General features: G+C 41.7%; 1 protein-coding gene across 1 annotated transcript in view; it reads left to right on the top strand.

Moving 5' to 3' along the window:
- The window catches only part of FAM20C (FAM20C, golgi associated secretory pathway kinase), a 178,666-nt gene that overhangs the window by 30,186 nt on the left and 121,546 nt on the right, over window positions 1–26,934 (top strand). Inside the window, exon 3 of the mRNA XM_018572034.1 lies at window positions 21,753–21,831. Coding sequence (XP_018427536.1) covers window positions 21,753–21,831 — 79 coding nt within the window. The remainder of the gene's footprint in view (window positions 1–21,752; window positions 21,832–26,934) is intronic.

The following is a 26,934-nucleotide window of genomic DNA, read 5'->3' as shown; positions in this document are numbered from 1 at the left end:
CAAGTCTGCATTTTTCATACAATATAAATGTGTGGAGAGTTAATAATCCTTACAGGGATGCACTCCAGTCTGGTGGTTCAGCTCAGTACTTTCTATCTTCTCTGGACATCAGCAGGTATTTGGAGGGTGTCAGGAATAAGCTTGTGTGCATGGGGCCTTACCTTTGAAGCCTACAGTAAAATTGATATAGATGTTGGAATTGGCTGTAGATTTAGAGCTGGGGCAACACATGTGGAATTTGGGATTTTTGGGGAATTTGGGAACTGGAGAAAGGAATAAACCTACAAAGCGCATCACTAAGGCTGAGTGAAATGGGGAGTTTAAGCTTCCCTGAATTCTCTGCAAAAGTCAGGACACTTTGGCCAAATGTATTGGAGTCAGTGCAGAAAGCAAAATGAAGGTTGTTTTGAAAGGTTGCAATGAGGGTTAGGTACATTCCTTTTAACTTTCATGGACCTGTTCATGTGCCAAAAACCACAAAAACGAGCCCTAACATTAACATCAACCATAGTTCCAAACCTAATGGTAACTATAAAGTAATCCGATCCCCATGGCTAACCCCAATGATAGTCCGGACCCTTTGTTTATAAACAAAGCCATGTGATCTCCATGTCATTGCTGTCATTGGGATCAGTGACTTTGTCTATCAACAACCGCCAGAGTCTCACAGCTATGGATACTGCAGGCACCTAGTTTTAAAGGGGAAGGTTTGCTACATGGGACACTTAGTGATTGATTTACTGCTGCTCACTTTGCAAGGTAATTGACACTTAGCAGGGAAAGTTTACCCTTAATTTAGTGAATGAGGGGGAAGCTCTGTTGACTTCCACCGCCCAATCATGTTCAAGAAAAAATGCTGTTTTTTATATTTTCCTTGCACATGATTGGGTATTCTTTACAAAGTCAAGTTTCACCACATTCACTAAGCTAAGGTAAACTTCCCCTGCAAATTGCAAATTCCCTTGCAATGTGAACAGCTGTTTTTGCCTTTAGTAAATCTCTTTAACAGAAAGACCCTAAAACAGCCCCATGTGGTCCTCCAATAGCCCCGAAGAAGAGGGATCCCAAATCCCCTTAAATGCTTTGGCTATATACAGTGCATAGTACCAATCAGCAGTAATGTCTGGAATGGAGTCTTTCATGTGTATGAATCTTCACTCAAGGCTCTCCTCATGACACACACACAATTTAATAATGTACAAAAAAAAAAAAATTATCCATCCAAAATAATTAATATAATATTTTATACTCATTGTCCTAAGGCCAGTACTTGGCCTTATTATATTGTTGCTTGCGACACAATAAATTAAAGTTGCTAATGTCAAGTTGCTAGAATATATAGTAAGCTCATCATTTTGGAGCCTATTTATACAATATGAGTTGCCTTTGTCTGCTTTGCTTATGTGTGATGCTGCTCTGGTAAATTCTTCCAATCATGTTGACATATAAGGACAGTGCTGAAGGGCTTTGGGCATGCATCTGTTTGACAACAGTTTGGGACACTTCTAAGATAATGTAAAATTCATTTACAGCTGCATTTGACCTGCATTTGGCCTGCTTCAACTAAGTGTTGCACACCCATAAACTTGTATGGGAATGCATGCTCCATTTTATAAGAAAAACATCCCATCAATACAGACCCTCCAGTGAAATCCAGCTAAGTTTTTTAAAACTTGCTGAAAACTTTATTAATCATTTATACCATTCGAAAGTGGGGAAAAGGAACTCCTAAAGACGTTATCATTTTGTTCTACTTTTTACTCTTTATTTCTTTCAATCTTTTTTTCTCCAATCGTCTACTTTTCAGTATTTCAGTGCTCAGGTAAAACATGATAAAGTGTGACAAGCTAAAAGTGATTATTTTGTGATCTTTATAATAGAGATCTTATATTTCACTTTTCTGATAAGTGCTTTCGGTTTATGTGTTTTAACACAAAGTATGAGCTGTCAAACTTCCAAAACAAGAAATTATTTTCTATTCTCCTATTACAAAACTAGAGAGTAGTTTTCTGAGAGGACCTGTCTCTTCTCTTGACAGATAAGTAGCAAGAAGAAAAGAGGTCTGTAATGGAGAAGTCATGACTCTCTGGCACTGACTTTATCAAGCAGTATAAGGCAATTTATCAGATAATATTGGCCAGTTAAACACTGTTTTATGGTTGGATACATTACCATAGTTTGCCTATTGACATTTTTTTTTTACTTATGCTGTAAGCCATAGAAACCAGTCAGATGCAGTGCAAAAACGGACAGGGACTTCAGATGACCTCTGCTGCGTTGCAGAAAAATGTACCATGTCTGCAATGCACTGCAACCCACCCAGGGATCCCAACCACCCTGAAATGATGGCAGATAGCACGGGAAGCAATAGCTTCTTTACTATCTGTTGGTTTTCTTTTATAAGTATGCTGACAGCTGCTGCCGTCAGAAAAAAAAAGAAAAGAGAAAACCAGCATAGGAATGAATAGCTAGATTGCTATTGGCTATTTCAATTTGCAATATCCAATAGCAAGCTGGCTGTTGCACCCGCCCTCCGCTGCTGCCAATCACTAGAAGAGGACCTGATGTAGAACTTCAGGTCCCCCTCTGCTGATTGACAGCAGCAGTGGGAGGGTACAATAGCTAGTCTGCTATTGGCTATTGCAAAGTGAAATAACCAATAGCAATCTAGCTAAGCATTCCTATGCTGTTTTTTTTTTTTTACGGTAGCAGAACCACCCGGCCAATAGAAAACAGTTGGGTGGAGCTAGCTGTCACTGCTAGATCGCGCAGAGTAAACCTTTCCGGGAGACAAAGTTTCTCTCCCAGGCGGCCGGGAGCCGCTATCTAATAGCAGGAGACTTCCAGGACGTCCGGGAGAGTTGGGATGTCTGCCCACCACACCTGAATGCAGCATTGCAGTGTGAACAGGGCACACAGAAAACCGTTGCTTTTTATGTGTGACTGCACATAGTGTGAACGGGCCCTTAAGATGTGTACTGTAATCAGCTCAACCACATGATGATTTCTGATTTGTTGCTACAAGGTTGAGCTGCTACAAACATTTGACAGCAGTACTGGTTTGAAATGAGAAGCATTTAAAATCACTGAGTAAGAATTACCATTTTGACCTCGTTTGCAATGAGAGAGCATCTGATATCAGTTCAGAACCTAAAACACTTATAAACTTTGGGGCTGATGTATAAAGGCTTGGGCCTGCATTTAGCTCAGATTAAACATGCTTAGAAGGAAAAGTGGCCATACACAAGAGCTAAGTAGCAAATGGCAGCCTTTCCCAATGCTCACGCCAAGATGACTGAAAAATGTTTCCCCTAACTGGCATAGTAGTATCCTTCCCAGTTTACAGTCAAACTCCAACCCATTTTGTTTTTCTTTACTTGGGGACATTTTTTTCCCCACATTCTGTCCTTGTGATGACCATGCAAGAAATGGGGTGTGTGGCAGTATCCAGCACAGTAAGACACAGACAGCAATAATATCACAGTTTAACCCCATTATACTAATTATCAGTGGTGTCCATCCTGTGGCATCAATGGGAGGGGTAGGGTGGGGGCTGTGGTGGTGCACGCCACCCTCTGCAGGCTCTGCATATACACATCTGCAGAGCTTGCAGAGCCCAGCTCTTAGCAACCTGGGATGCTTTAGCCAGCGTCCTGCCCAGTTCCTGGCAAACAGTGGCGTCAGTGATTACCAGGAGCTGGGTGTGAGGCTTGCCAGAGTGTCCTAGGTTGCTAAGAGCTGGGCAGGGAGATGTGTATGGCCCTTACAGGTGACCCAAAGAGATGCCGCCTCTGGCGGCCTCATTAAAGAGATGGCCCTGCTATGTTCTCATTGTAGAAATTTCCAGTTACATTTTATCCTGGCATAGGTGAAGAGGAAATCTTCCCAGTGAGGACACAGACCAGAATAACATTTCTGGCAGAGATTTGTACCCTTTCCAAATCCATCCAGAACAGAAAACAATGGCCCCAGCTTAGACATTAAAGCTGACATTTAATCTGAGGAGGTCCTTATCTGACTTGCTGCAGCTTCTAATGCGCATTGTGAGAAGCTCACAGTGTGCAGTAAAATCAGAGTAAGCATATTCAGTACAGAAGAGGAGCCTGTATGACTGTGCAAGGCTGAAGGTAATGCCAGAGTCCAGCCTTAAGAAACTGGTAGAAAACTGCTAATCTGTTACATTTAGAGGTCCAAACAGTTCTGCCATTTGAAATTACAGAGAAGGCGTTCTCTTTAAATCGTCTTAGTTTCCTCTTTCACATCACACTTTCGTTGATTGTTATTGCTCCCGGTGCCCACTCCATATTTTATGTCATTGCAGACTCTCAGCAACAAAGAGGGGGCTTTCTTAAGGAAAAAAACTTATTTCAGGCACTTGCCGCAGGCTTAAAGCAGTGGGCTCAGATACCACAAAATCAATGCTCTTAAGAGCTGCAGTATTATGGTTACATTAAGTTATACAGTATGTCTTAGAGGAGGTCTTTTATAGGGATTGGGATGAAAACTCAAAGTTACTGTTGGGAAAAAAGAATGTTGCTGTCTTAGAGATATTTTGTCCATGTGGAATCACAAAAACGCTGCAAAATTATGATTATAATTAGTGATGGTTATGTAATCACATCACAGTTTCCATGTAGCGGACTTGGCTGGACTTGCACGTTATGCAGTGGAAGATCAGGGAGCAGGATTATGCTGTACGTGTCTTATTTTAGACAGAGGCGTAGCTATAACTGACGGGCCCAAATCGTGACTGCTGAGAAGCTAAGGCAGGCAGTAATATTGCAACACATCCCAAAGGTAGGCCCAAATAACTACACCAAAGCTATTTATGTTGGAAATCAATGTCACAGCTTCATTTGAACAAACAACATTTGAATCAAGCGGTGTAGGCATATGTTTTAACAATGAAGGTGGCACTAGGGACAACCTATTATCCTGACAGCAGTCAATCTTCCCTTTTGTTTTAGTTTCAAGAGGCTGTTCATTATAGGGCCTACCATTCCTTCATTTTTCATTTTAGAGAATCTGTCACTTTTCAGACATATGTTAATCAGTTTGCGAAGTTTTGTAAATGTTTTTAATATACTGTATATCCCTAAGATAGCTAACTTTTTTCTTTCCACAGAAAAAGTTGACCTAACTGGGTTGAGGGTCTTATCTCACTGCACCTCCTGCATATTTCTGATCTACCTCGGGTTTTTTCAAAGCTTCTCACCTTACCAGTGACCCTAGCTCTTCTGCACTTGCAATGCTTATCATCACTTCATTTAGGAGGGCCAGAGAGGCTAAATATACCTTTAAAGTGAACCTGTAACAGGAGGGACCATAAGAATTTGATGCTAATTTGACGATAATTTGCTTTCCAAATTCCTCCATCACTCTAATCCACTGCCATACAGCCATACTGCCATACTGCTCAAGTATAATATGGGGCTGTATCTGTGAAGTAAACCAGTGGTTCTGGATGTATAGTTTAGCCCAGGGGCAATAATAAATATTTTACATGTTTATACCACCTCTCTTTAAATGAGGAATAAGGAATATATAAATACAGTATATACACACATTTATATCTACATTTTATATAAACATGCTCTTCCCATCCCACAACAAACAAGACTGCCATTATTAGTTGTTCTGGCACTCTCATTGGTTAGTGGTATGGTGGAGAGGTGAGTTAAAGTTAAAAGTTAGGGTTACAGTGTGTGCCCAGGATTTGAGAATTCCCTGAAAGCATAAAAAATATATCCGTGATACCCAAGGTATACATATGTACCTTGGGGTGCCAATTGTTAAGCAGTAAAGCCTACTGCCTTAACAATTGACTTACTGCCTTTTTAGAAACATCAAGCACAAGGCTTATTTGCTAAAAAGTCCTCCGTGGCTCTATTGTGACCTATCTTAGAAACTAGAGGAAAGTAAAGTTTTGCATAGAAACCAGTTATAGTGAAGACTTCATTTTGAACGTACTCTAGAAAAATGACAACTGGTATCCTATTAATTCTAATATATATAGAAAAGTTTTTCCTCTAAGTTTATACCTGAGCCCATCGTTAACATTCAGACAGTCAGCTACTTGCCTTGGCGATAGACTGACAGTTGAGGATGAAATGCTGAAGACAACATCACACATTTGTATGTGAAAAGAAAATAAAGAAGTGTCAATTAGATTTTGTAAATGTAAAAAAACGTTTTTAGTTAAAGGTGATTGCCAGAAAAATCGAATATTTGATTATTCCAGTATGTTTATTAAAATACTGGGAAGTTCTTTATAACACAAGACAATGTAGTACCTGAAATCTGCTAACTATATATTATTGATTATTGATTATTTTAGAACAAAGAAAAATAACTGGCAGCACACCATTGAATTCCTTGTAGTAAAACTTTATTATTCTTGACAAAATAATGCCATGTTTGGGACCTTCTCCACTGACATGTTTCACCCAAAATAGAGCTTAATTGTAGTTTAAACAAATCTCTCTGATTAAGCCCAATTTTGGGTGCAACACTTCAAAATAGGAAATCCCAGGCGGAGCCCCATGTCATTTTATCTAGAACAATAAAGTTTTACTATGAGGGATTCTACAGTATGCTGCCAGTTATTTTTCTTTGATCTGTGCACAGTATTTGGGGACATGGATAAGCCTCTGTTCTCGCTTTGGCACCCAACAGACGAGGAGGTGAGCCAACTTGAGAGCGGTGGGCAGTTCCTTTACATATTTTGCAATCGATTAATGCAGCTCATACAGTTTGATGGTGTTTGGATGTTGCTACAATCTTCTATACTTAAAATATTAGTTATATAGAATGTGATTGCCCTGCACTGTAAACAGTCATTTGTTTTAGTAATATATCCAAAATATTATTCTTTGCAGAATATGATCTTTGATCAATTTGGGAAATGATTTTGATTGGTACTGAACTTTGAATGTTGTGAGAGTTGTTTAGTTCCTCAAATAGTCATCAAATCATCTGAAACATATGCAACATGTTGCTGCATTTTGTTGTACGTGCATAAGAATCAGATTGCTTTCCATCTCTGGATCCATGAACTTCACTACGTGGTTAAACTGAAGCTAACGTCCTGGTCCCCTTTCCCAGTCTTTCCTGGAGTAGGGAGATGGAGAACTGCAGAGAGAGGAGCTCCTGCTGTCTCATTATTCAGCAGCAGATGGAGAACAGACTTTCTAGATAATGTGGTTTGAAGGAAATTGGGACCTTTCAGCAGCAGGCAACACTCTTGATCCAGTGCATGGGGATACACTTGCATGTTCTCTGATTAGCCATCCATACTGCTGTTATTTTATATGCAAAGATTCTTTATGAAGCACTCACAGTATTTGTCACCAGTGGCAGTTCCCATATTCCAACACTGCAAGCTTCCTTAAAGGTCTATATATGGCTCATATGACTTTGTTGTCATTTGCAAAAAAAAACAACCAAAGGATATGCAACTTTCCATTGTGGTCTTAAGGCAGGAGTGGACAAATTAATATTGAATTCAGGAACCAGTCTGTCCAATCCAAGAGGCAGCATGATTTGTTTAGGAGCCAGATCCATTGACAACAACTAAAGAAAACCTAAAAAGTTAGGTGTTGGCTGTAATGTTTAAGGAACATTGGCCACCTGGCACCTGGGGATTTGTCCAGGCCTACCTTAAGGTGTATTTAATACCAAAGCCTTTTTTTGTTTTGGATAAGGTAGGTAGGGGTTAATACCTTTCTTAGGTTTTTATTGGTATCTGTATGACCGCGGGGGAGATTTATTCCTATTTGTCCTAGTGTCGATTGCCACAGGGACAGAAAGTGATGGGAAATCCATTTCGCATCATTTGCCCTACAGGGGAAAATTTTCAAGCGGGGTCTCCCTAACTGGGGCTTCCTGTTGTGAATCTAGATTAGGAAGTGAAGGTTCATCTTCCCAATGGGGGTGCAAGAAAAAAATATATACTAATGCCTGATCTAACTATTTCATACCTTATCTAAACTTAAAACCAATGTTTTGGGTTTAGATATAATTTAAAGCAACTATTTTGCTTCTTAAAAGAATTAGAAAAAAAAAGCTTGTAAAAAGCCCCCCTGCTAAATGCTGGCCCCCCGCTAAATGCTGTGGTTTCTCCTGCCACCCCTTATGTTCCTACTGTGTTCTGTAGTGACATAGTGGGTCAGCAGGAGGAGCCATAGAGCAGAGAGGGGAGCCAGGATTTTGACACACCCTGAAATGTTGGATGTTGAAGATTCCAAAGGTAGCGGTACCTCTTCAACAGAATAAAGACTGGTAAAGCGGGCAGTGGGACAGGTGAGTATTAACTGGGAGTATTGACTTTGTTCCTTTACTGGCTGGACTCTGCTAGTACCTTATAGAGGGGTAGATTTTCTTCTTCTTATTATTATTATTATTACATAGTATTTATATAGCGCCAACAGTTTGCGCAGCGCTTTACAATATAAGGAAGACATTACAGTTACAATACAATTCAAGACAAGATGGTAAGGAGGGCCCGGCCCCTGAGGGCTTACAATCTAAAAGAGGAGGGGGAAATGATACATGAGGTAGCTGTGGTAGCTGTGGGAATGAATTATGTGAGAATGTGAAGGTTCAGTGGTTAGGTTGAGTTGGGATAGGCTTCCCTGAAGTGATGAGTCTTTAGGGAACGCCTAAAGGCAGTCAAGGTGGGAGATAGACGGACAGGTTGGGGTAAGGAGTTCCAGAGGATGGGAGAGACTCTAGAGAAGTCCTGGAGGCGAGTATGGGAGGAGTGGACAAGGGAGCTGGAAAGCAGGAGGTCAATGGATGAGCGGAGGGGACGTTTATTCTTCGAGGCCTTCACACATTTCTATATGGTTATAACCTCGGCTAATGAGAAACTTTATTTGGTGTCAGCACTTACTAAATTGGCCAGGATTCATACTTGGAGCATTTACTTTTGGAATTCCATTAGGATTCTGCAAGCGATTACAGGCCATTATAGAGTTCAGGTACAAATCTGAGTCTTCTGATTTAGCTTTGCGGGTTTTTATTGAATTCCTAGGTATGCATTCCAGTTCAGCTTTTATTCAGGCTGTACTATTAATGGAAGGTTTTTGGATGTTGCAAGATGGGTTCTCCTTAACAATGTGGGTTAACAGCACTGTATTTTACAGTGTGCTGAATAGTCAGAGTAGGATTATGTAAAGGTTAGCTTGTCACATATAAACTGAACAAAGTGTCCTGTTTGGAAGAGAAACTTTATCATTTATGGTGCTGGAAGAATTAATGTCAGTGGTGCTTGAAGTGCAAAACTGTCATCTACATGTCAGAGATTAAAGCTACCGTGCACAGATTACATGACAGTTTCTATAGAAAAGTACGCTATAATCAAACATTAAATAATAATGTTCTATTTTTCATTCTGGCATTCACCTGAAGCCGGCTGACTCATTCACTATTTTCCAATGTCTGTCCTTGTCCGTTTTTTTAAATTGAGTCCAAACGTGCAACCAAGGTAAATAGCAAAGAGCAGCAATTTACAGCTAGCAATAAGAATTCATATTATAGCGATAAGACGTAACTAATAAGGAACGTGATTAGTTGCTCTGGCTGCTGTTAACCACCGCAACACTGGAAGATTGGCGCTGTAGAGAGTATTGGTGGCACTCATGAGAGGATTTGTACAATAAGCATTAGCCACCAGTCCCTGGGGCTGCATAAAAGATAACTAAACTTCAAGTTCTCAAAGAATGGGACTGCACATCCAATAATCATGTTCACTGAGCTTGCATTTTACCTTTATGAATGGTGAGAAACCTGGTGAATCTGGCTGCACTGCTCACTTTAAAGTGATATTAAATTCAAAATATGTCTAAGCTATTTCAAAGAACTTAAAATGGATGCTGCACCTTGGATGTGTGTATCCACAAACACAGCCACAGCAAGGCAATCTACTCCCCAGCAACTGGCTCCCTGCTCCCCAATCCTCCCTCTTTCCTTTGCCAAGCTAGCAGATGGACAGCTGCTGGAGACTGCTCTATGTCTTGTTCTCTTGTACTGGACAGGAAGTTCACAGAAGTGGAGCAGAGAAGGTTGGAGTCAGCTGTTTGGAGACATGAGTGCTTAGGCTAAATTATAAATAAATAGTTTACTGGGCATATCAGGGGCGTCCCAAGGCCGGGTGTCACCCGGAGCGGAGGCCGGGTGACACCCCACCGTGACGTCATCGTGCACGTGCGGCCATCTAATTGACGCCTGCCGGCGATCATGTTGGTTGTGGATGCCGGCAGAGAGAGGAGGGGACATTCACTCGGCGGGATGAGGTATGCCACCGGGTCCCTTCCTCTCACCTGACACTGTCGGGCTCTCGGTACATGACCGAGCGCCTGACTTTTTAGAGGGGGTGACACCAAAATGACTGTCAGTCATTTTGGTGTCACCCCTAGAATGGTGTCACCCGGGTGCGGGCTGCACCCCCCTTGTGGCGCCACTGTGGGCAATGTATATTTGTTTGATCTGAATAAATTACTGAAAAAAAGATTGACAGCTTGAAACTACTTTAAATAACCATTACCACTTTGCTAGTGCATGTACCTTGCATGCAATCATGAGATTGACAGTCCTATTCTATATACTTGTTTCCAGTAAGTGATGTAGAAAGTGCTAAAGCCAGTGGAGTAGCATTAAAGCCAAGAACTAATATAATGGAATTGTGCTTAACCTTTAAATATATAATTAGTGGAGATTTTGGCCTTGGCACAGTTGCAGTGTGTCTTGAAAAATAGAAGTTTGCCGACTATTTCCTTGCAAAGTTTTTTATTATGTTTTTACAATAAAACATGTGAATTACACAGAAATTGCATAAATAACTGAATAGCCCGTACAGCACCCCCTCGGTTCTCCTGAACCGAAGGGGTCCTGGGGCCGAAGCTAGCCGAAGGATCGGCTGAAGCTACGGCCAGATCCTTCGGCAGCGTGGTGAATAGACCCCATAGTGTACAAAATGGTAGATTTATAACGTGAGTTACTAGACAATTTCGACCAACTCAGCATAACATGTGTTAGAGAAGGTAGAATAGTAAGGGGGAATGAAGAGGAAAGCAGAGAAAGAGGTGGGGTGGAAAGAGGGTAAGGACTAGAGCCTGGTGGTAGTTAGGCCCCCCGGGCAAGGTAGGACATTTAAATGGCCGTTAAGCTGTCAGAATGAATGTCTGGGTGAGCATAGGTTATCCAAGAATCCCAAATCTTTATAAACTTCTTCGCTGGACAGCGACTATTTCTTCTGATTGCCTGGAGTAACACTTTAACACTCCTGGGATGTTTTTACACCAGTGCTAGGCTAGAGTTTGCTAGATGGCACAAGGTAATAGGGCCAACTTGTCACATATAAGTTGAACAAGGTGTCCTATAAAGAGTTGAAGCTTGATCAGTTCTGAAACTGGAAGACTTGTGTCTTGAGGTGTGAAAGTGTCAAGCTGTCACCCAGGTGTCAAAGATTGCTGCTGCGTGTACATTTCATCCAGGTGACTTTTATGCCTCGCCTTTCTAACATGATAAATCAGCAGCACCATAAGCTGTTCCTGTCCATCAAACGCGGGCAGGAGAAAGTGAGCCCCGGCTCTCCTGCCGTCACTGCAGATGTTTCATAATTCAGCAACTTTCAAATATTTATGTCAAGTTGTCTTCAAAGTAAAAAAAGGACCCATGCAAGGCCAAACTCTTACTACAGAAGAACTTATTGTTGCTTTTGGCTGGATGTTGTGATAATTAAAATAAAGAAAGAAAGCTTCTTTACTGAAAACAGACAATTGCAGCTGAAAAGTATTTTTAAACGGAAAAAAATATACCAATAAGCAAAAACAAAAAATACTATATAGAAATTCCAAAATATAAAATGAAAACAATATTTTTTCAACAATATATGTTGTACAATTGTGAGGATGTATGAATTAAATTGAAGGAAATTTATTAGTTTTATGTATTTTGCTGCCAGGCACAAGGAAAATTATTGCTTATACCATAAGTCCCTGTTCACAGTTTGGCGTTGCGGGCTGTGAGCTCTTCAAGTCGTATAACGTTGTTTACTTCCACTACCCATTCCGAAATCTGGAAGAAGCTAGTTGATTTCCAATGCCTTGTTATTGCTGCCCTTGCAGCTGCCATTATTGGACCCAATAGTCATTTTCTCAATACTGAGATTGAACCATGGTGTAGTGACAACAAAGCAACCTCAGGTGTCTCTAATCTATGTTTTGCTTAAATTTTTACCCATAATCAGTCAAAGACTTCTGTAATTAGCCAGCTCATTCTCTTTCAATTCCCTTATTATTTTGGGGACTTTTGAAGCACATTATCGAAACACTGTGTATCTAAAACTGTATGTTTTATTCACAACGTTATTAAAATCACAATAAAATTATGGTGGTTATTTACTAAAGAGCAAAAGGATGTAGCCGAACGTTCGGCTAATCGTTCAGCTTGATTCGGGTGCAGAAACCCTTCGGTTTAACCGAAGGACTGCTGTACACGCTATTCAGCCAGAGGCAGCCGAAGTAAACAGCCGAGCTGAACATGCATGCTTCAGCTTGGCAACGCCAAAGACACAGCTGGAATAGGGAGAACGGTCCACCGACGCAAACCAAATCCCTGATTTTGTTTACATTTTTTTTTTTTTAAACCGCAGGGTTCCCTTCCCAAATCATACCAGACCCTTTAGGTCTTGTAGGAATGGTAGGGGGGACCCCCGATGAAAAAAAAAATGCAAAGGGTTTCCCTCAAAAGTCATACCAGGCCCATTCAGTCTGGTAGAGATTTTAAGGGGGACCCCAATGCCAAAAAAAGAAATGTGGTGTCCCCCCTAAAATCCCATACCAGACCCTTAATCCGAGCACTGGCCTGACAGGGCAGGAAAGGGGGGGAGGAACGAGCGCCTCCCCCTCCTCCCTGCACAATACCAGACCACATGTCCTCGACATTGGGAGGGTGCTTTTCTATGGGGGTACCCCCTGAAAAAGCACCTTGTCCCCATGCCCCAGACAAGGGCCTCTTCCCCGTAACCCTGGTCCAGTGGTTGTAGGGATCTGCGGGCAGGGGGGCTCCTATGCATCTGGGTAACCCCTTTCATAAAGGGGCACTCACATGTCGCCCCCTCCTTGTTAATGAGTAAAGGGTAGTTGTTACCTATACTCATTCACCAAAGGGAAAAGTAAATAGTACATATAAACACCACACCGAGAAAACATTTTTTTATTGAACAAAAGACCATTTTAAAAACAAAAGTCCTTTATTATTATTTAAAAAAAATCATCCAACTATGTAATGCATGGTCAATCATGTCGTCTAGCAACGTCACAAGGGTTTTTGCTGTCCTTTTCCAGATTTTTCAAGAGACAAACATGGAGAAAATATGCATGTGTTGCAAAGATAAATAGAAGAAACCTGTGTATTTTACTTGAATCTTGGTGAGCTTTTTGTATTTCTTCCAGATCTGTGCAGTAATCCAAAGTGAAACTTCCTCTGTGCAGGAGCTTCCTTTAATGAAGACCAGTCACTGCTGCTCTTTCCTTGTGCAGGGTGGCTGGTCTTGTCTCTGCTCCTCTCCTGTAATTTTCTGGAGTTGGTGGGGGTCTGCTTTGTGTCTCCCAAAACTCAGTTTTTCTTCACAGGCTATGTACAGCAGAGTAATGATGTCACCGCCACTCTTAAATAGTGATGGGCTCGATGTTCGAGCCGAAAGTGAGTTCGACTCGAACATCAGCAGTTTGGTCAGGTGCTAGACTTTGCCCAATCAGGGCACAGAGAACTATGAGAGCCATGATCGGGCAATGTCATGATGACTCTGCCCAATCACGGCTCACCTGTTACAACTGCAAATAGTTGGGTGGAGCTAGCTGTCAGTTGGAATTCAAACTTTTCCCATGTTCGAATTCGAACCGAACAACGGGGTGTTCAGCTCATCACTACTCTTAAAAGGTAATACCTAGGTTTACAAAGACATTTGGTGCACAGAATGTATCTTCTTCAAGGCTATTGAGGAATGCATATAAACAATCGCTCTTATGCCCTGACTTCAGCTTTAAATTCCTATGGCAAAAATTAATTTTTTCTTCGAATACATGTCCAGGAAGCTTCACTCTGTATCTTATAATTAAAACTGCCAGCTATAATTAACCATTCAAGATTTAGTTATTACAGTTTTATGACGTGGCCTCCATTAGTGTTCCTACTTCTTATTTAACGCCATAATAGATGACTGAGCATACAAAAGTGTCCAGTATTTGGGTCTCTAATATTATTTAACATCACATTTACAATAATGGGATTTTAACAACAGTTCTAATCCACCAGACACATAGAATGCGGAGCACACAACAATATTGTTGGTAGTACATTGATATATGAATAATTAATGTTACTGAAATCTAAAATTAAGACACAAAAGCTTTGTTAATGATTTCTCTAATGGAAGGAAATGCAAGCTTTATTGTATCAGCAATATCTGACATGTGGGCATTGTTAACCCTTAGTGGCTAGCAGCCGTAATTAGAATCACGCCCTGGTCAGCCGGGACTTAGTATATTAGAACCTAGCTCTGGTACATGGGCATCTCCATGCGTTCTCATCACCAGGCCATTAACAACACCATAATCTCAGCAGGGCGATTGGTGTCTGAATACGTACAAACCCATAATCAATAAATCTGCGCTACTTAAATTATGATATGCAAAGCATAGTAACCCAGAGCAACCATCAGATTTCAAGATTTGTAATGCTAATTTCCTTTTTAATACATTTTATTTGAAAAATGTAAGCATTTGTTATGTCATACTATTAGCTAATATAGGGGGTAATTTATTAACGCATTTGCAGCCCTTTCCTGGTGGTAGAGTTCATTTAAAAATCATGGGCCTAGTTTATGAAACTTTTTGACAAATTAAGTATTCCAACATGTGCGACAGACTAAGGTAGATCCTATTTCTGCCACTTTCATAATGTATCTCTACGTCTGTGACAAATTTTAAAAAAAAACACCACAAATTCTAGTTTGTAGATAACTAAACTGCTGGAATCCCATTGCGGCGGGCTCACTTTGTTGTGGGGCGGGAGGGGCCGTGACAGTGCATTTAACTCAATGATTTTGTAGGCGTTCCCATACGCATTCCTGTATGTCCGCAATGCGATCAGCCGTACGGGAACGCATGACACATCAAAGCATGTGGTCCGGTGCATGCAGAACAAATGCTGCAAGCACAATTTTTTCTAACCGGACCGGAACGCAGGTATTGATGTGCCAAGCATTCCCGTGCGGCCGATCGCATCGCTACCTGAGGGCGTGGCTGCGGTGCCATTCAGTGCAGTGCACCGCCACGCCCCCTCCTGCCCCACAACAAAGTGAGCCGGCCGCAATGCGATCCAGTGTGTTCCGGCCAAAATGCACTGTGGCTGGTGTGAACTAGCCCTGAGCTAACTGATAAGGGATGAGTTAACTAGTTGAGTAAGCAAGTTTGATTCAACGCAGCTGAGAGTGATACAATTATTTACATATAAAAATATGGATTAGAGCGCCACTTGTTGACTGGATAGAAGATTACATAATATAATTATGCAATATTTCCGAATTATAAGAGGAAAATAACCTGTTTCTGCCGGCTTAACGCCTATATGCAGCAGCACTATGGGTGGGCCTTAAACTGGACCTTTAACCATATCTTTAAAATAACACAAAGACACATTTAGAAATGTTTAGTAATGACAATCTATAAACACAAACTTATAGATAATTGCCAACTTTGTATTCTTTGCATACCGTAATTTCTCTTTTCTTCCCCATTCTTCTGACAGTGGCCATGTTAACTAAGGGCAGATTACTAGCTCTCCATTTACTTCCTTGAACTCTGGCACATGTGACTAGGACATGTGACCATGCAAATCATCTCAGGGGAGGAAAATGCCTTTCCCTGAGATCTCATGAGATTACAGGTGAGATTTCCCAGCAATGCTCTGCTGATGTAACTTTCCCAAGATGCAACGCTTTTGCACATTACATCATTTGTGCCAGAACTGGACTAAGAAGTAGATAAACTCTATGTGTACGTAAATGAAAAACAAGTTTGTTTAACTAATGAATGTAAGATGATTTTAAGTCAGCATGCAGAGCTGCATGCTGCTGTTATTTTTAGTAAAAGGGGGTGAAGGTCAGCTTTAAGGTCCCATGTGTCATATATGCATATGCAGTTCCTCAACTGTTCTTTGCATGTTCAGTGGCTGGCTCCCAGCACAGTGACCAAGGTGTCACTGTTTATGATTGGTAGCCAGCAGGATAGCCTCCTGATCATGTGACTGCTGTGACAGTCAATCACAGCATTCACATAAACTGGAAGCCCACCTACAATTACCAGCATTAAGATCCCTTTAAAAGCCATCTGGAGTTGGCAGCAAGGGAATTACCAAAGACAAATATTTTTTACATGTTTATTTTTATTTTTTTACCCCGTCCAAAAAAAATCATATCCTGACTGTACGGATAGAGCAGGCAAGTGTCTTGGGTGCATATCACAAGTCTTCCTTGCTACTATAACATAAAGTCTGATGTCTCTAGTGGTTCTACTGTGTTGTTGGCCTGAGGGTCAACCATTATCGAGATCAGTCAACTGGGAAGCCAGAAAATAAGCAGGATCACCGAGGTACGACCGTCACGCCGCTGCACTAACATATCCCAGTTACCTTTTTCAACAATATCTCTTAAATAGCCTTCATTTTCTAATTATTTCTCTGGCTCCTTTGGGGAAATTCTGGAGATCTAATAGAAAACATAGGTCAATAAAAGCAGGAATCCACAAGAGATCTAACTATAATGAATGAGTAATTAAAGCAGGCAGCCTTACATAACATGGTGTTAAAAAATAGACACAGATTACTTTTTTTTTTTGTGCAGTGCCAGTTTTCCCTTGATTTTCCATCCGTGACATTTTTGCTGCAGGTTTTTCTTTTTTTTTTTTCTGTAATATATAATTAGCTTCTTTACCCTTTATTGCAGTTCTTAAAGGAGACTTGCTGAGATAAATATGGAGGTTTGCACGGCTCATCTTAAAGCCCATCTCTGGGCAAAAAAAAAACTACCCTTGCAGTGGGGCTGCCTCTGCAGGGGGTTAAGTACTCATTTATCCCTAGAGAACTGATAATAGCTTTTTTATGTGCCTGATCCCTGCTCCTGCTGACTCCCTCTGGGATGCTAGACCAGTCCCTTCACCCTTTTACTCCCATCTCTGGGCAAACAAAAAAACTACCCTTGCAGTGGGGCTGCCTCTGCACTGCAGGGGTTAAGTGCTTGTTTATCCCTAGGGAACTGGAAATAGCTTTTTTATTTGCCTGATCCCTGCCCCTGCTGACTCCCTCTGGGATGCTAGACCAGCTTCTTCACCCTTTTACTCCAGCTGTCTAAGGCCTGGTTCACACCTGTACGTTTTGTAGCGCGTTCAACGCTCTACAAACGCTCTACAAAACGCTCAAACATGAAAATCCCATTGTTTTCTATGGGTATGGTTCACGCCTTGCCGTATTTCAGCCTGTCTGAACGCGCTACAAAACGGCCTACGCCTGACAAGGTACATGAGCTTCTTTGCGGCGTTTTTTTTGCGCGTTTCCATTGGGATACAGCCACGTAGCCCTCGGAAACACGCGGTTGTCGCACGTTTTTACCACGATTTAAAAACGCGCGTCATAAAACACGCGACAAACGCGCATATTCGATACGCCTAGGTGTGAACAGAGCCTAAGGACCACTGTCACACTGGCCCGTTCGGCAGTTATCTCTCGATCATGCTAAAAACCAGCCGAAAATCGTACGATTCTCGGCTGGTTTTCCAACATGCTCGAAATACAAAAGTCGTGTGACCGTACATTAGAAACGGTCGCACGCCTTCCATACACTGCACTACACTGATTATCACACAGAATATATACAATATACACAGAAAAAAAGAATACCAATACACCAACTATAAAACATATACCCCATAATAGAACATTATTTATGTATGTTTGTTGCTTTTATTGTAGAGTTATTGTGTATATCTTTTTGAATTGGCACTTTGATTTTCCTTATTCTTTGGGTATATTTCTGTATTTTGTTGTTTTGATCTTTTTTAGTTTACATTATGTTGTAGAATTATTTGGTTTATTTTAATTAAATTTAAGATTAAAAATTAAAATTTTTAATTTAAGAGTTTTGCCCTTTTGGGATATCTCATGTGTTTGGGGAATGAACAAGTGTATTAGAACATATTATAGAAAAAAACTGATTCATTTTTTCATTTTATGATCTGTAAGGATTAATATATACTTTGGAGTTTATTTCTAAAAGTTATATGGGCCGATGGCGTTTGCACGGCACTAGCACCCTTAGATGATGCTGAGGAGTATATGAAATTCTTATACTTGTCAGCGCCAGCAAGGGGTGCTAGGTTCATGCAAACAGCATCTGCCCAGCATAGAGGCCTGGTGAAACTTTTATAAATGAGCCCCTACGAAAAGCCACTGACAAAAATAATAAGGGCCTGTTCACACCATGTTTGCAGTAACGTGCGTGCACTATGCTGCAACTCACGTCCAGCAGGTGCATAGAGGTGCTTTTCAGAATGAATGACACTACATCTCATAAATGCATTGTTGCACCAAATAGATAGTGTGAACGGCCCTAAAGCATGTACAACATTACTGTCTGAATAGACAAGGAGATGGTGAAATATGACAGTCTTTGAAGTGAAAGGAGAGGATAAAATGAATTTGCCCTGAAACTATGAAGCTGAATTGCATTATTTTGTCAAAAAACATGAAGCACAAGAATGTGTAGCACTGAAGAAATCTACAGCTGCCAGAACAACACAGTTAAAGGGCCCGGTGTATTACATCTACCGTATAGAGAAGGCTGTAAAGAAAGGTGTTGTCTGTAGAAATCTATGAAAATCATTATGATTCATTTTGACTATTATTTTAGTGTTGACTTGGCTGATTTGGAGTTTTGGAATCACTCTACAGCCTGTGGTCAGATGATTGAAACTAAACTAAACGAATTTTTTGCTGGTGCACATGTCTAATAGCCAGTTCCAGAGGCGGATATTCAATTATTTCAGCCAGTATTAAGGATCACCAGAAAACACTTAAGCAAATCCATGTTGTGGTACCTTCTGAAAATGCTTGTTGCCTGACTTTCATGCTGATCCTCTGACTGTCGTTTGTATACTAGTCCTGAGCCAGTGGCTCAAAAAGTGTTAAAACGGATGGATCAGCATGACAGCCAGCATTTTCAGAAGGAATGGTCAGCAATGGCAGCCTCCAGGGCCATCCTTATAATGAGACAGCTTGAGCTGGTTGCCTCATATGGCATCTCTTTGGGTCAATTGACAGCCAGAGCATCCCAGCTCACTGAGGTCAGTGTTTGCCAGGAGCTCAGTTGCACGTTAACTGCATTTGAAAAAAGTCAGGTCGCCAACCTGTCTGTGCTGTCTAGCAAAGCTGTGCCTATTTCAGGACTGGATGAACAGAAATGCAAATCCATTAGCACATACAAAAGCTCCCATATATGTATTTTTTCAGTGTATTTAGGGTTTTCACTGGAGATCAGCTTTAAAGGCAAAGTCCACCTTTAAAAATAAATTTAAAAAAATGCACATACTCATAAAAGAATGTATTATGTTTTCTACATTTAGCCCTGCTTTGGGCAAGCATGACTAAATGTACAGCGGGGAAACCGCTGCTTGTTTTGTACAAGTGATCCCGGAGATGTCGCCGAGATCACTTGTATGCAGCTTACAGACAGGGGGGGCGCATTGAGCAACCTGGCATTGGTGCAGCAGAGAGAGTAAATGTACCTCAGTACAGATTTCAGTTACAACACGGGTTGGCAACTCCAGCTCTCCAGCTGTTGTGGAACTACATGTCCCATGAAGCATTACCAAACTGACAGTTACAGGAATATTTCCTAGAGGCAGAGGCATGTTGGAATTTGACGTTAAAGCACAGCTGGAGGGGTGGAGTAGCCCATCTTTGGCTTACAGGAATGGCAGGAAGAAATAATAGACTACCATGTTTGTATTCCACTGAGAACTATACGTCTCTCTGCTGCAGTGTCTGATGGGATTGGTAGTTTCTCTATTCACAGATCTTGTCAAAGTATCTATGAATGAATGACGCAGCTGTGTGGGAGGAGCCAAACAGAGCTGCACAAGATTAAAAAACTTGCAATAGCAGGAAAAAATAAACCCAATTTGAGTAGGGGGGTCGGGGGGAGGGCGCTGATGTGACTATGTTTCATGTTACACCCTGAATACAAAAAAAGGTAAGCTCAGCCTAGGTGTACCAGGAACGCATGTTGCCACGTGTTCATGCTTGTTTGCATTCCTTTTCCTGCGTTTTACACGTGTCCCCATTTCAATGGGTGCTGCGCACGCGACCAGCTACATGCTACATTGCTATTTGCTACATGCGTACAACATTTTTAATGCTTGCGAATGCGCAGGAAAAACATTTGTTTTCCCACCCGCATTTGGGTAACAAGTAATCTTGGAGAGGAACAGCTGCACTCCGTACCGCAACCCCTATGTAAGAAAGGAGGGCGCCGTAGTAACCACGGATGGTGCCGTGCATCTTCAAATAATAGATAAATGTTACCAGCACACCTATGTCTTGATGTCTTGTGTCAATAATCCATCTTCTTTATTGATGCAGACTGTCAAAAAACAACGTTTCGGGGCCACGCAGGGTCCTCTTCATCCGGTTTTAGTATGACGTGGCAATAGACTGCCCACCCTTCCCATACCCATACTAAAACCTGATGAAGGGGACCCTGCGTGGCCCCGAAGCGTTGTTTTGTGACAGTCTGCTTCAATAAAGATGGATTATTGACACAAGACATAGGTGTGCAGGTAACATGTATCATATGGGTAACAAGTAATAGCACAGCAAGAGCGTTGCATGATTTTGACGCATTCCGTCCAAGCACATGATTTTTCCCACATTTCGGCTCCCATTTATAGTTGTGTACGGGACTAACTCCAGCTAGGAAATTCAGCTCACCAACAGCAGAGCTATATCTATCATAGGACTAAATGGACAGGAACTCAAATCCTTTTGCTCCTCTATATGTATTCCCTCATCAGCTGTTAAACACCACAGAAGACAATAGAACGTACATGCTTCTCCTATCATGTGGTATTTAAAGCACAATAACAAATGCTGCGATCGTGCTGCCAAGGCACGCTTTCCCTGATTCCCATACATCCAGAACTATTGTCTCATCGGGTTACCCGTAGACTGTTAGTCCAGCAAACCTGTGTGTGCGGCAAAACACAAACACTTGTTTAAAGCATTGTGCTGTGCATATGAAAACCGATAATTATGTTTGAAGCTACACAATCATCGGTAATGATAGTTTTTCAGAGAATAAACAGCACTTTTCCAGAAAATCACAATCAGCCGGGAGTGTCAGCAGGTTAGAGTTAGTGGAAGACATGTTTTAGCTGGAAATCAAAGTGTGCTTTTCATGTGAAATGTGGACCGGGTAATTCCCCGCAAGATCAGTCTGAAAACATGACATTACAGGAGATCTGTAATGAGCTGTTTAGCTAATCGCTGAGCCGTGTTCCAGTCCCTGTACATTCAGCCGTGCGCTATGCTGTCAGCCCGCTCTGCAAAACCAAGAAAACGTCAGATAAAAAGAAAACAATCGGCCCTTATGGGTAGAGAATATTATTGATCTCTCTCTCTTTTCTCTTTTTTACTAGCAATGAAATCTGGAGGTACCCAGCTCAAGCTGATCATGACTTTCCAAAATTATGGGCAAGCCTTGTTCAAACCTATGAAGTAAGTCGCTTCTATGTTTTTACTTTTATAACTCTTTTACATGTTTTACTGTTTCATTTCGCTTTTCTATTCTGATTTCTATTTAAAGAGCTCCAGGCAATTGGAAAATGAACCCTTGCAGGGGGGCTGCTTACACACTGCAAGGGTTAACTGCGCATTTTGGTCCAGGGGAGTCAAATAAAGCAGAAATACTCACCTGATTCTCAGTCCCACTTGACTGCTTGCCCGGTCCCAACAGACTCATCTACCCCGGGCCTAAGGTCTCGTTCACACCTAGGTGTATTGCATATGCGCGTCTGTCGCGCGACCGTCGTACGTTTTTTTACCGCGATTCGTGGTAAAAAAGTTGCGCGACCGGGACGGGCGGAAATACGCCAAGGTGGGAACGAGTCCATTGAATAAAATGGGATTTATATTTTTGAGCGTTTTGTAGAGCGTTCGTCGAGCGTAGAACACGCTACAAAACGTTCAGGTGTGAACGAGGGCTAAGGACCTGAGTCATCATGTCTAATGCAACTGCTCATTTTGGTCTTTGGGTTAAAATAAAGACGATACACTCACCCGATCTTCAATCCTGTGCATTGCTCACCTCTTTAAAGGTGCCCATACACTGTACGATTCTCATACGAGAATCGCGGGAAATCCCGCGATCGTACGAGAATCGTACAGTGTATGGAAGGCGTGCGACCGTTTCTACTGTACGGTCGCACGTCTTCCATCGAACAAGCAGGCTGGAAAACCCGCCGGGAATCGTACGATTCTCGGCGAGTGAGCGGCCTGCTAGTTCGACAACTGACGAACGGGCCGGTGTGCGCACGCTGCCCGTTTGCTGTCCTTGCAAGCCCGCCCCTCATTGCAGTCATCGCAAGCCCGCCCCTCAAGGGGGTGGGCTTGCGATGATCGCAAGTACGATCTGCCTGTCCAAGATGGGCAGATCGTACGTTTTTTTAAGTAATTTACAACCATCGCAAGACTAAGGTCTTGCGATGGTTGTAAAGTGTATGGCCACCTTTACCCTCCACTCTGGCAGTGGAATGTCCCTCGGAGTCCTTACATCTAAGATGCATTAGACGTGATGGCGACTCTTAGACCGTCCTTAGACCGTCAGAGCCCGGTGTTCAAGTGGCTGCTGAAACCGGTCCAGCAGCGAAGTGGGACTGAGGATCAGATGAGTATATCTGCTTTATTTGATTCCACTGGACCAAATGAGCAGTTAACCCCCTATAGTGTGTGGGTAACCCCACTGCAAGGGTTCATTTTTTGATTGCCCAGAGTTCTTCTTTAAAGTAGAACTGAAGCAAAAACTTTTTTTTGATAGTAATGAGAGGGTTATAACTCCTGTCAGTTTTTTGGCACCTGTGTCCCATTGAGAAAATTTCCCTTCACTTCCTGTGTGTTAGTCACAACCGGAAGTGAGAGGAAATCTCTCCAAAGAGACGGAAATTCCTGGTGCTCAACAGGGTCACCAGAACTAATGTCTGCATTGGAAGATTTCCCATTTATCCCTGTTCTTATGACGACCCAGAATTTGGGATTCTCTCTCACTTCCAGTGATAATGGTCACCAGGACAAATAGAGAGGGTGAATCTCCCTATTGGGGACCACAATAAAAATCTGACAGCGGTTCTAATCTCTCACCACCCTATCCAAAGGGGAAAAAAAGTTTTGGCTTCAGTTGCACTGAAGGCCTCATTCACATTGGCCACAAAGGGGCAGAAAAACCTTGCAGTTGCTCTCTGTTTTTACCATCCACCTAAAGATTTACATGGTCGCGGGTACAATTTGTACAGGAAGGTTTTGCCAGGTGGGGCCACTTGCCATAGGCACAGTATTTCAATGTAAAATCCCCCTTGAGATCGAAAAAACCAAATGGCCTTCAGGAGGTGGCAGTATTGCCGCCAAAACTTCGTGGACCAGCTCTATCCACAATCCACCACCAATCGCTACATGCAGTCAGCACTGTTTGGACAAGACATAAAGGAGGGGCAGATGACAAGGCAAGCTCTGCCTCATCCAATCAGAGAATGCCTTGTGTGCTTTGAAAAAAAATACAGGATGTTCTCTGAATGGCGGAGGTGCCCAACAAGCGACCTATACAGGTGGCAAGCCACTCCAGCAGCGCACGCAAAGGACCACTGACTATATGTAGCACAGACTATTACAATGAATTTCAGCACCCCTCCTGATGTGAGATATGAAGAATGAGATGTAACCAAGCTGGAGTATACTGGTCCATCTCAGGAGAGACTATATTGCTTTCTACAATCCTAACCAAGCTGGACCAACAAAATAAGATCATTCCTGGAGTTCAGCTCTAAGTTCAGGTCGTATTCCTATCTCCTGGGCAAACACCCATTTAACTAGAACACACTGATTTGTTCTAAATGTTCTCTGTTTCTACAAAGACCTAGTGGCCATCAAAATCATGAATGCTGTCCTAGTATTTGGATAATTGAGGACAATAATAAGGGATATACACTGCTTTGCCCCAAAAAAAGTCATACACTCTAATATTTTCTTGGACCGCCTGTAGCTTTGATTAAATTTCCATCCAGAGTTGCATTAACTTTTCACCAAGATCTTGTAGTGATGAGGAGAGAGTCGGACCACTGAGTAAAGTCTTCTCCAACACATCCAAAGACACCCAATAGGGTTAAGGTCTGGACTCTGTGGTGGCCAATACATGTGTGAAAATGATGTCTCATGCTCCCTGAACCACTATTTCAAAATGTGAGCCCAATAAATTCTGGCATTGTCACCTTGGAATATGTCCATTGTGCCATCAGGGAAGAAAAAAATCCATTGATGGAATAACCTGGTCATTTAGTATATTAGGGTAGGCAGCTGACCTCATAAGGTTGCTGAACCTGTTATCCAATGGAAGGCTCTGACCTGTTTACATAGCTAAATACAGGTGTAATAATCGGCTAGCTAATCGATTTTGAAAATAATTGTTAGCTGCAGCTCTAGTGGCGACCTTTTTGATGGCCAGGCAGAATATACAGTATATATATATATATACAAATTCCAAATTGGGTGATGAACACGGCCGCGGCAATCTTTCCCGCTCTGACACGTGGTCGTGGCTTCCTCTAGTCGAGATTACGGTCGCAGACCCACCTGTGCACACTTGCTGTGAAGCCTTTTTGTGTGCTTTTTAGCACATACAGTACTGTACAGTATTATTTAATCCAGCATTGCTCCAAAGAAAGTGCAGAGCAAGCACGGTGGTAAAAAGAAAGTGCAGAGCGGTAATTAATTTACATATGATTCAGAGCGGATTAACCTTATTTACATTGAACCCTATAGGAAAATTTTATTCCAGAATGGATTAACCTTATTTACATTGAACCTTGTGGTGAAATTTGATTCGGTTTGCGACCAATTCTATATATATCTAATAGAGCGAGAATCCTCTGTGTGTATAGAGTCATAACATTGCCAATGGCTTATGGAAAAACTGTCCTCATATATATATATATATTCTGTGACCTGCTGTGCTACAAGTTCACAGGAAGTTCAGAACACATTTCTTCCTCTTGTCATTAAGAGCTCTTCTGCCTGTTCATCCTACAGGGGCTTGGCATGGATGACTGTGTAGGTGTTTATTAACTTTCAAGCCAGCTTGTGTAAATTCAATGTGCTGTGGTGCAGAGCCATATTGAATAACAGCTGCTATGTAGTAAATGAAACCCCTCAAGCTGCATTGAGGTTAAACCCTAACGATGAACTTCTGTAATATGCAATGTCACAGTTATGTCACCCAAATTGCGGGTGGACAAGATAGTTTATAAAATAAAAGATACCGTTCATGAACTGGTTGCTCGAGTCTCGGGACTGGGCAGGTTATGATCAAAGGTTACAGCTGAAACTTGAGTTCAAGTGTTATGTAAACCCTAACAATGAACTTCTCTTATTGGCTCCATGTTGTTAAATGTAATTGAAAGTGTTTTGTTATACCAGTTCAAATGGAAAAAAAAAATACCTGTTAATCAAATGAGAAAGCTTGTGAGCTGACAGCTGCCTATGTTTTCTGCTTCTGCTGACCAGCAGCGATATCAGCTCTCATTAAAGACTACAGAACGCCTAATCCTATCTTATACCAAAGAGGAGAAGGGGAGGTATTCTGCAATCATAACACACTTCCTGTCCTAGGGTGACACTCTTGCTCTTTAATAGATATAGTACAGCGAATTGGCGTTGTCACTCTAGCAGGGAATTATATTATTAGCAGGATCGCCAGGTTAAGATACAACAAATAAAGACTGAAAAAAAACTAATGTAGCCACCACCTTTTAAGGACTGTTAAGCTGTCATATATTAAATGTTCTTGTTTAGATAAAGGGCAGGCAACCTCGACATTCCAGCTGTTGTGAAAGTGCAAAACTCACAGACAAGGCTCTTACGAATGACTCGCAGAGGCGGTGGCATGATGGGATTGGTAGTTTCACCACAGCGGGATTGCCGAGGTCGCCTACCTCTGGTTTAGATTCTTTAAATTTAGTTAGCAACTGCTGGTATAACCTGAAATCTGACATTACATTAACCTTAAATAACTATTTCCCAGCAAACACATTGGGCTCTATTTATAAACAAGTCACAGAGCTATTGGCCCTGCAGACCTCTGTGATTGCTTATTCTGTGCGAATAGATGCACAAAATGAACATTCTTGTTATATTTTTTTTTACGTCAAATGTATTTTTGAATGGCATCTGGTAATGCTGCATTATTGCCACTAGATGGGGCTGAAGTGTATGGTAAATAAGTACTTGTGAATGTCTTCTTGTAATACCGTATTATGGTCACTAGGTAAACAACTATCTACTCTATCCTTACGCTATCCAAGACTTTAAAAAAAGTTCTACTTTAGGTAGACCACTTAATGAGCATTGTGTCATTTATGGTAGGCGCCTTTAACCATTTCCCGTGCGCCCATTGTGAATACACGGGCGTACGGTGGACACTTCCCAGCGTGTGGACATATATTAACATGATTTTTGAATAAAAAAAAAATATTTTAACAGCTGGTACCGGCTGTGACATACAAGCGTTCGGGCTGCTCTGTAGAGCTCTGATTGCTTGTATGATGGCAATGTGCAGCC

This window comes from Nanorana parkeri, unplaced genomic scaffold (assembly GCF_000935625.1).
Source record: "Nanorana parkeri isolate BGI_ZX_2015 unplaced genomic scaffold, ASM93562v1 scaffold3, whole genome shotgun sequence".
Taxonomy (NCBI): domain Eukaryota; kingdom Metazoa; phylum Chordata; class Amphibia; order Anura; family Dicroglossidae; genus Nanorana; species Nanorana parkeri.
The sequence above is the reverse complement of the archived record's forward strand: the minus strand, read 5'-3'. Positions and strand labels throughout refer to the sequence as shown.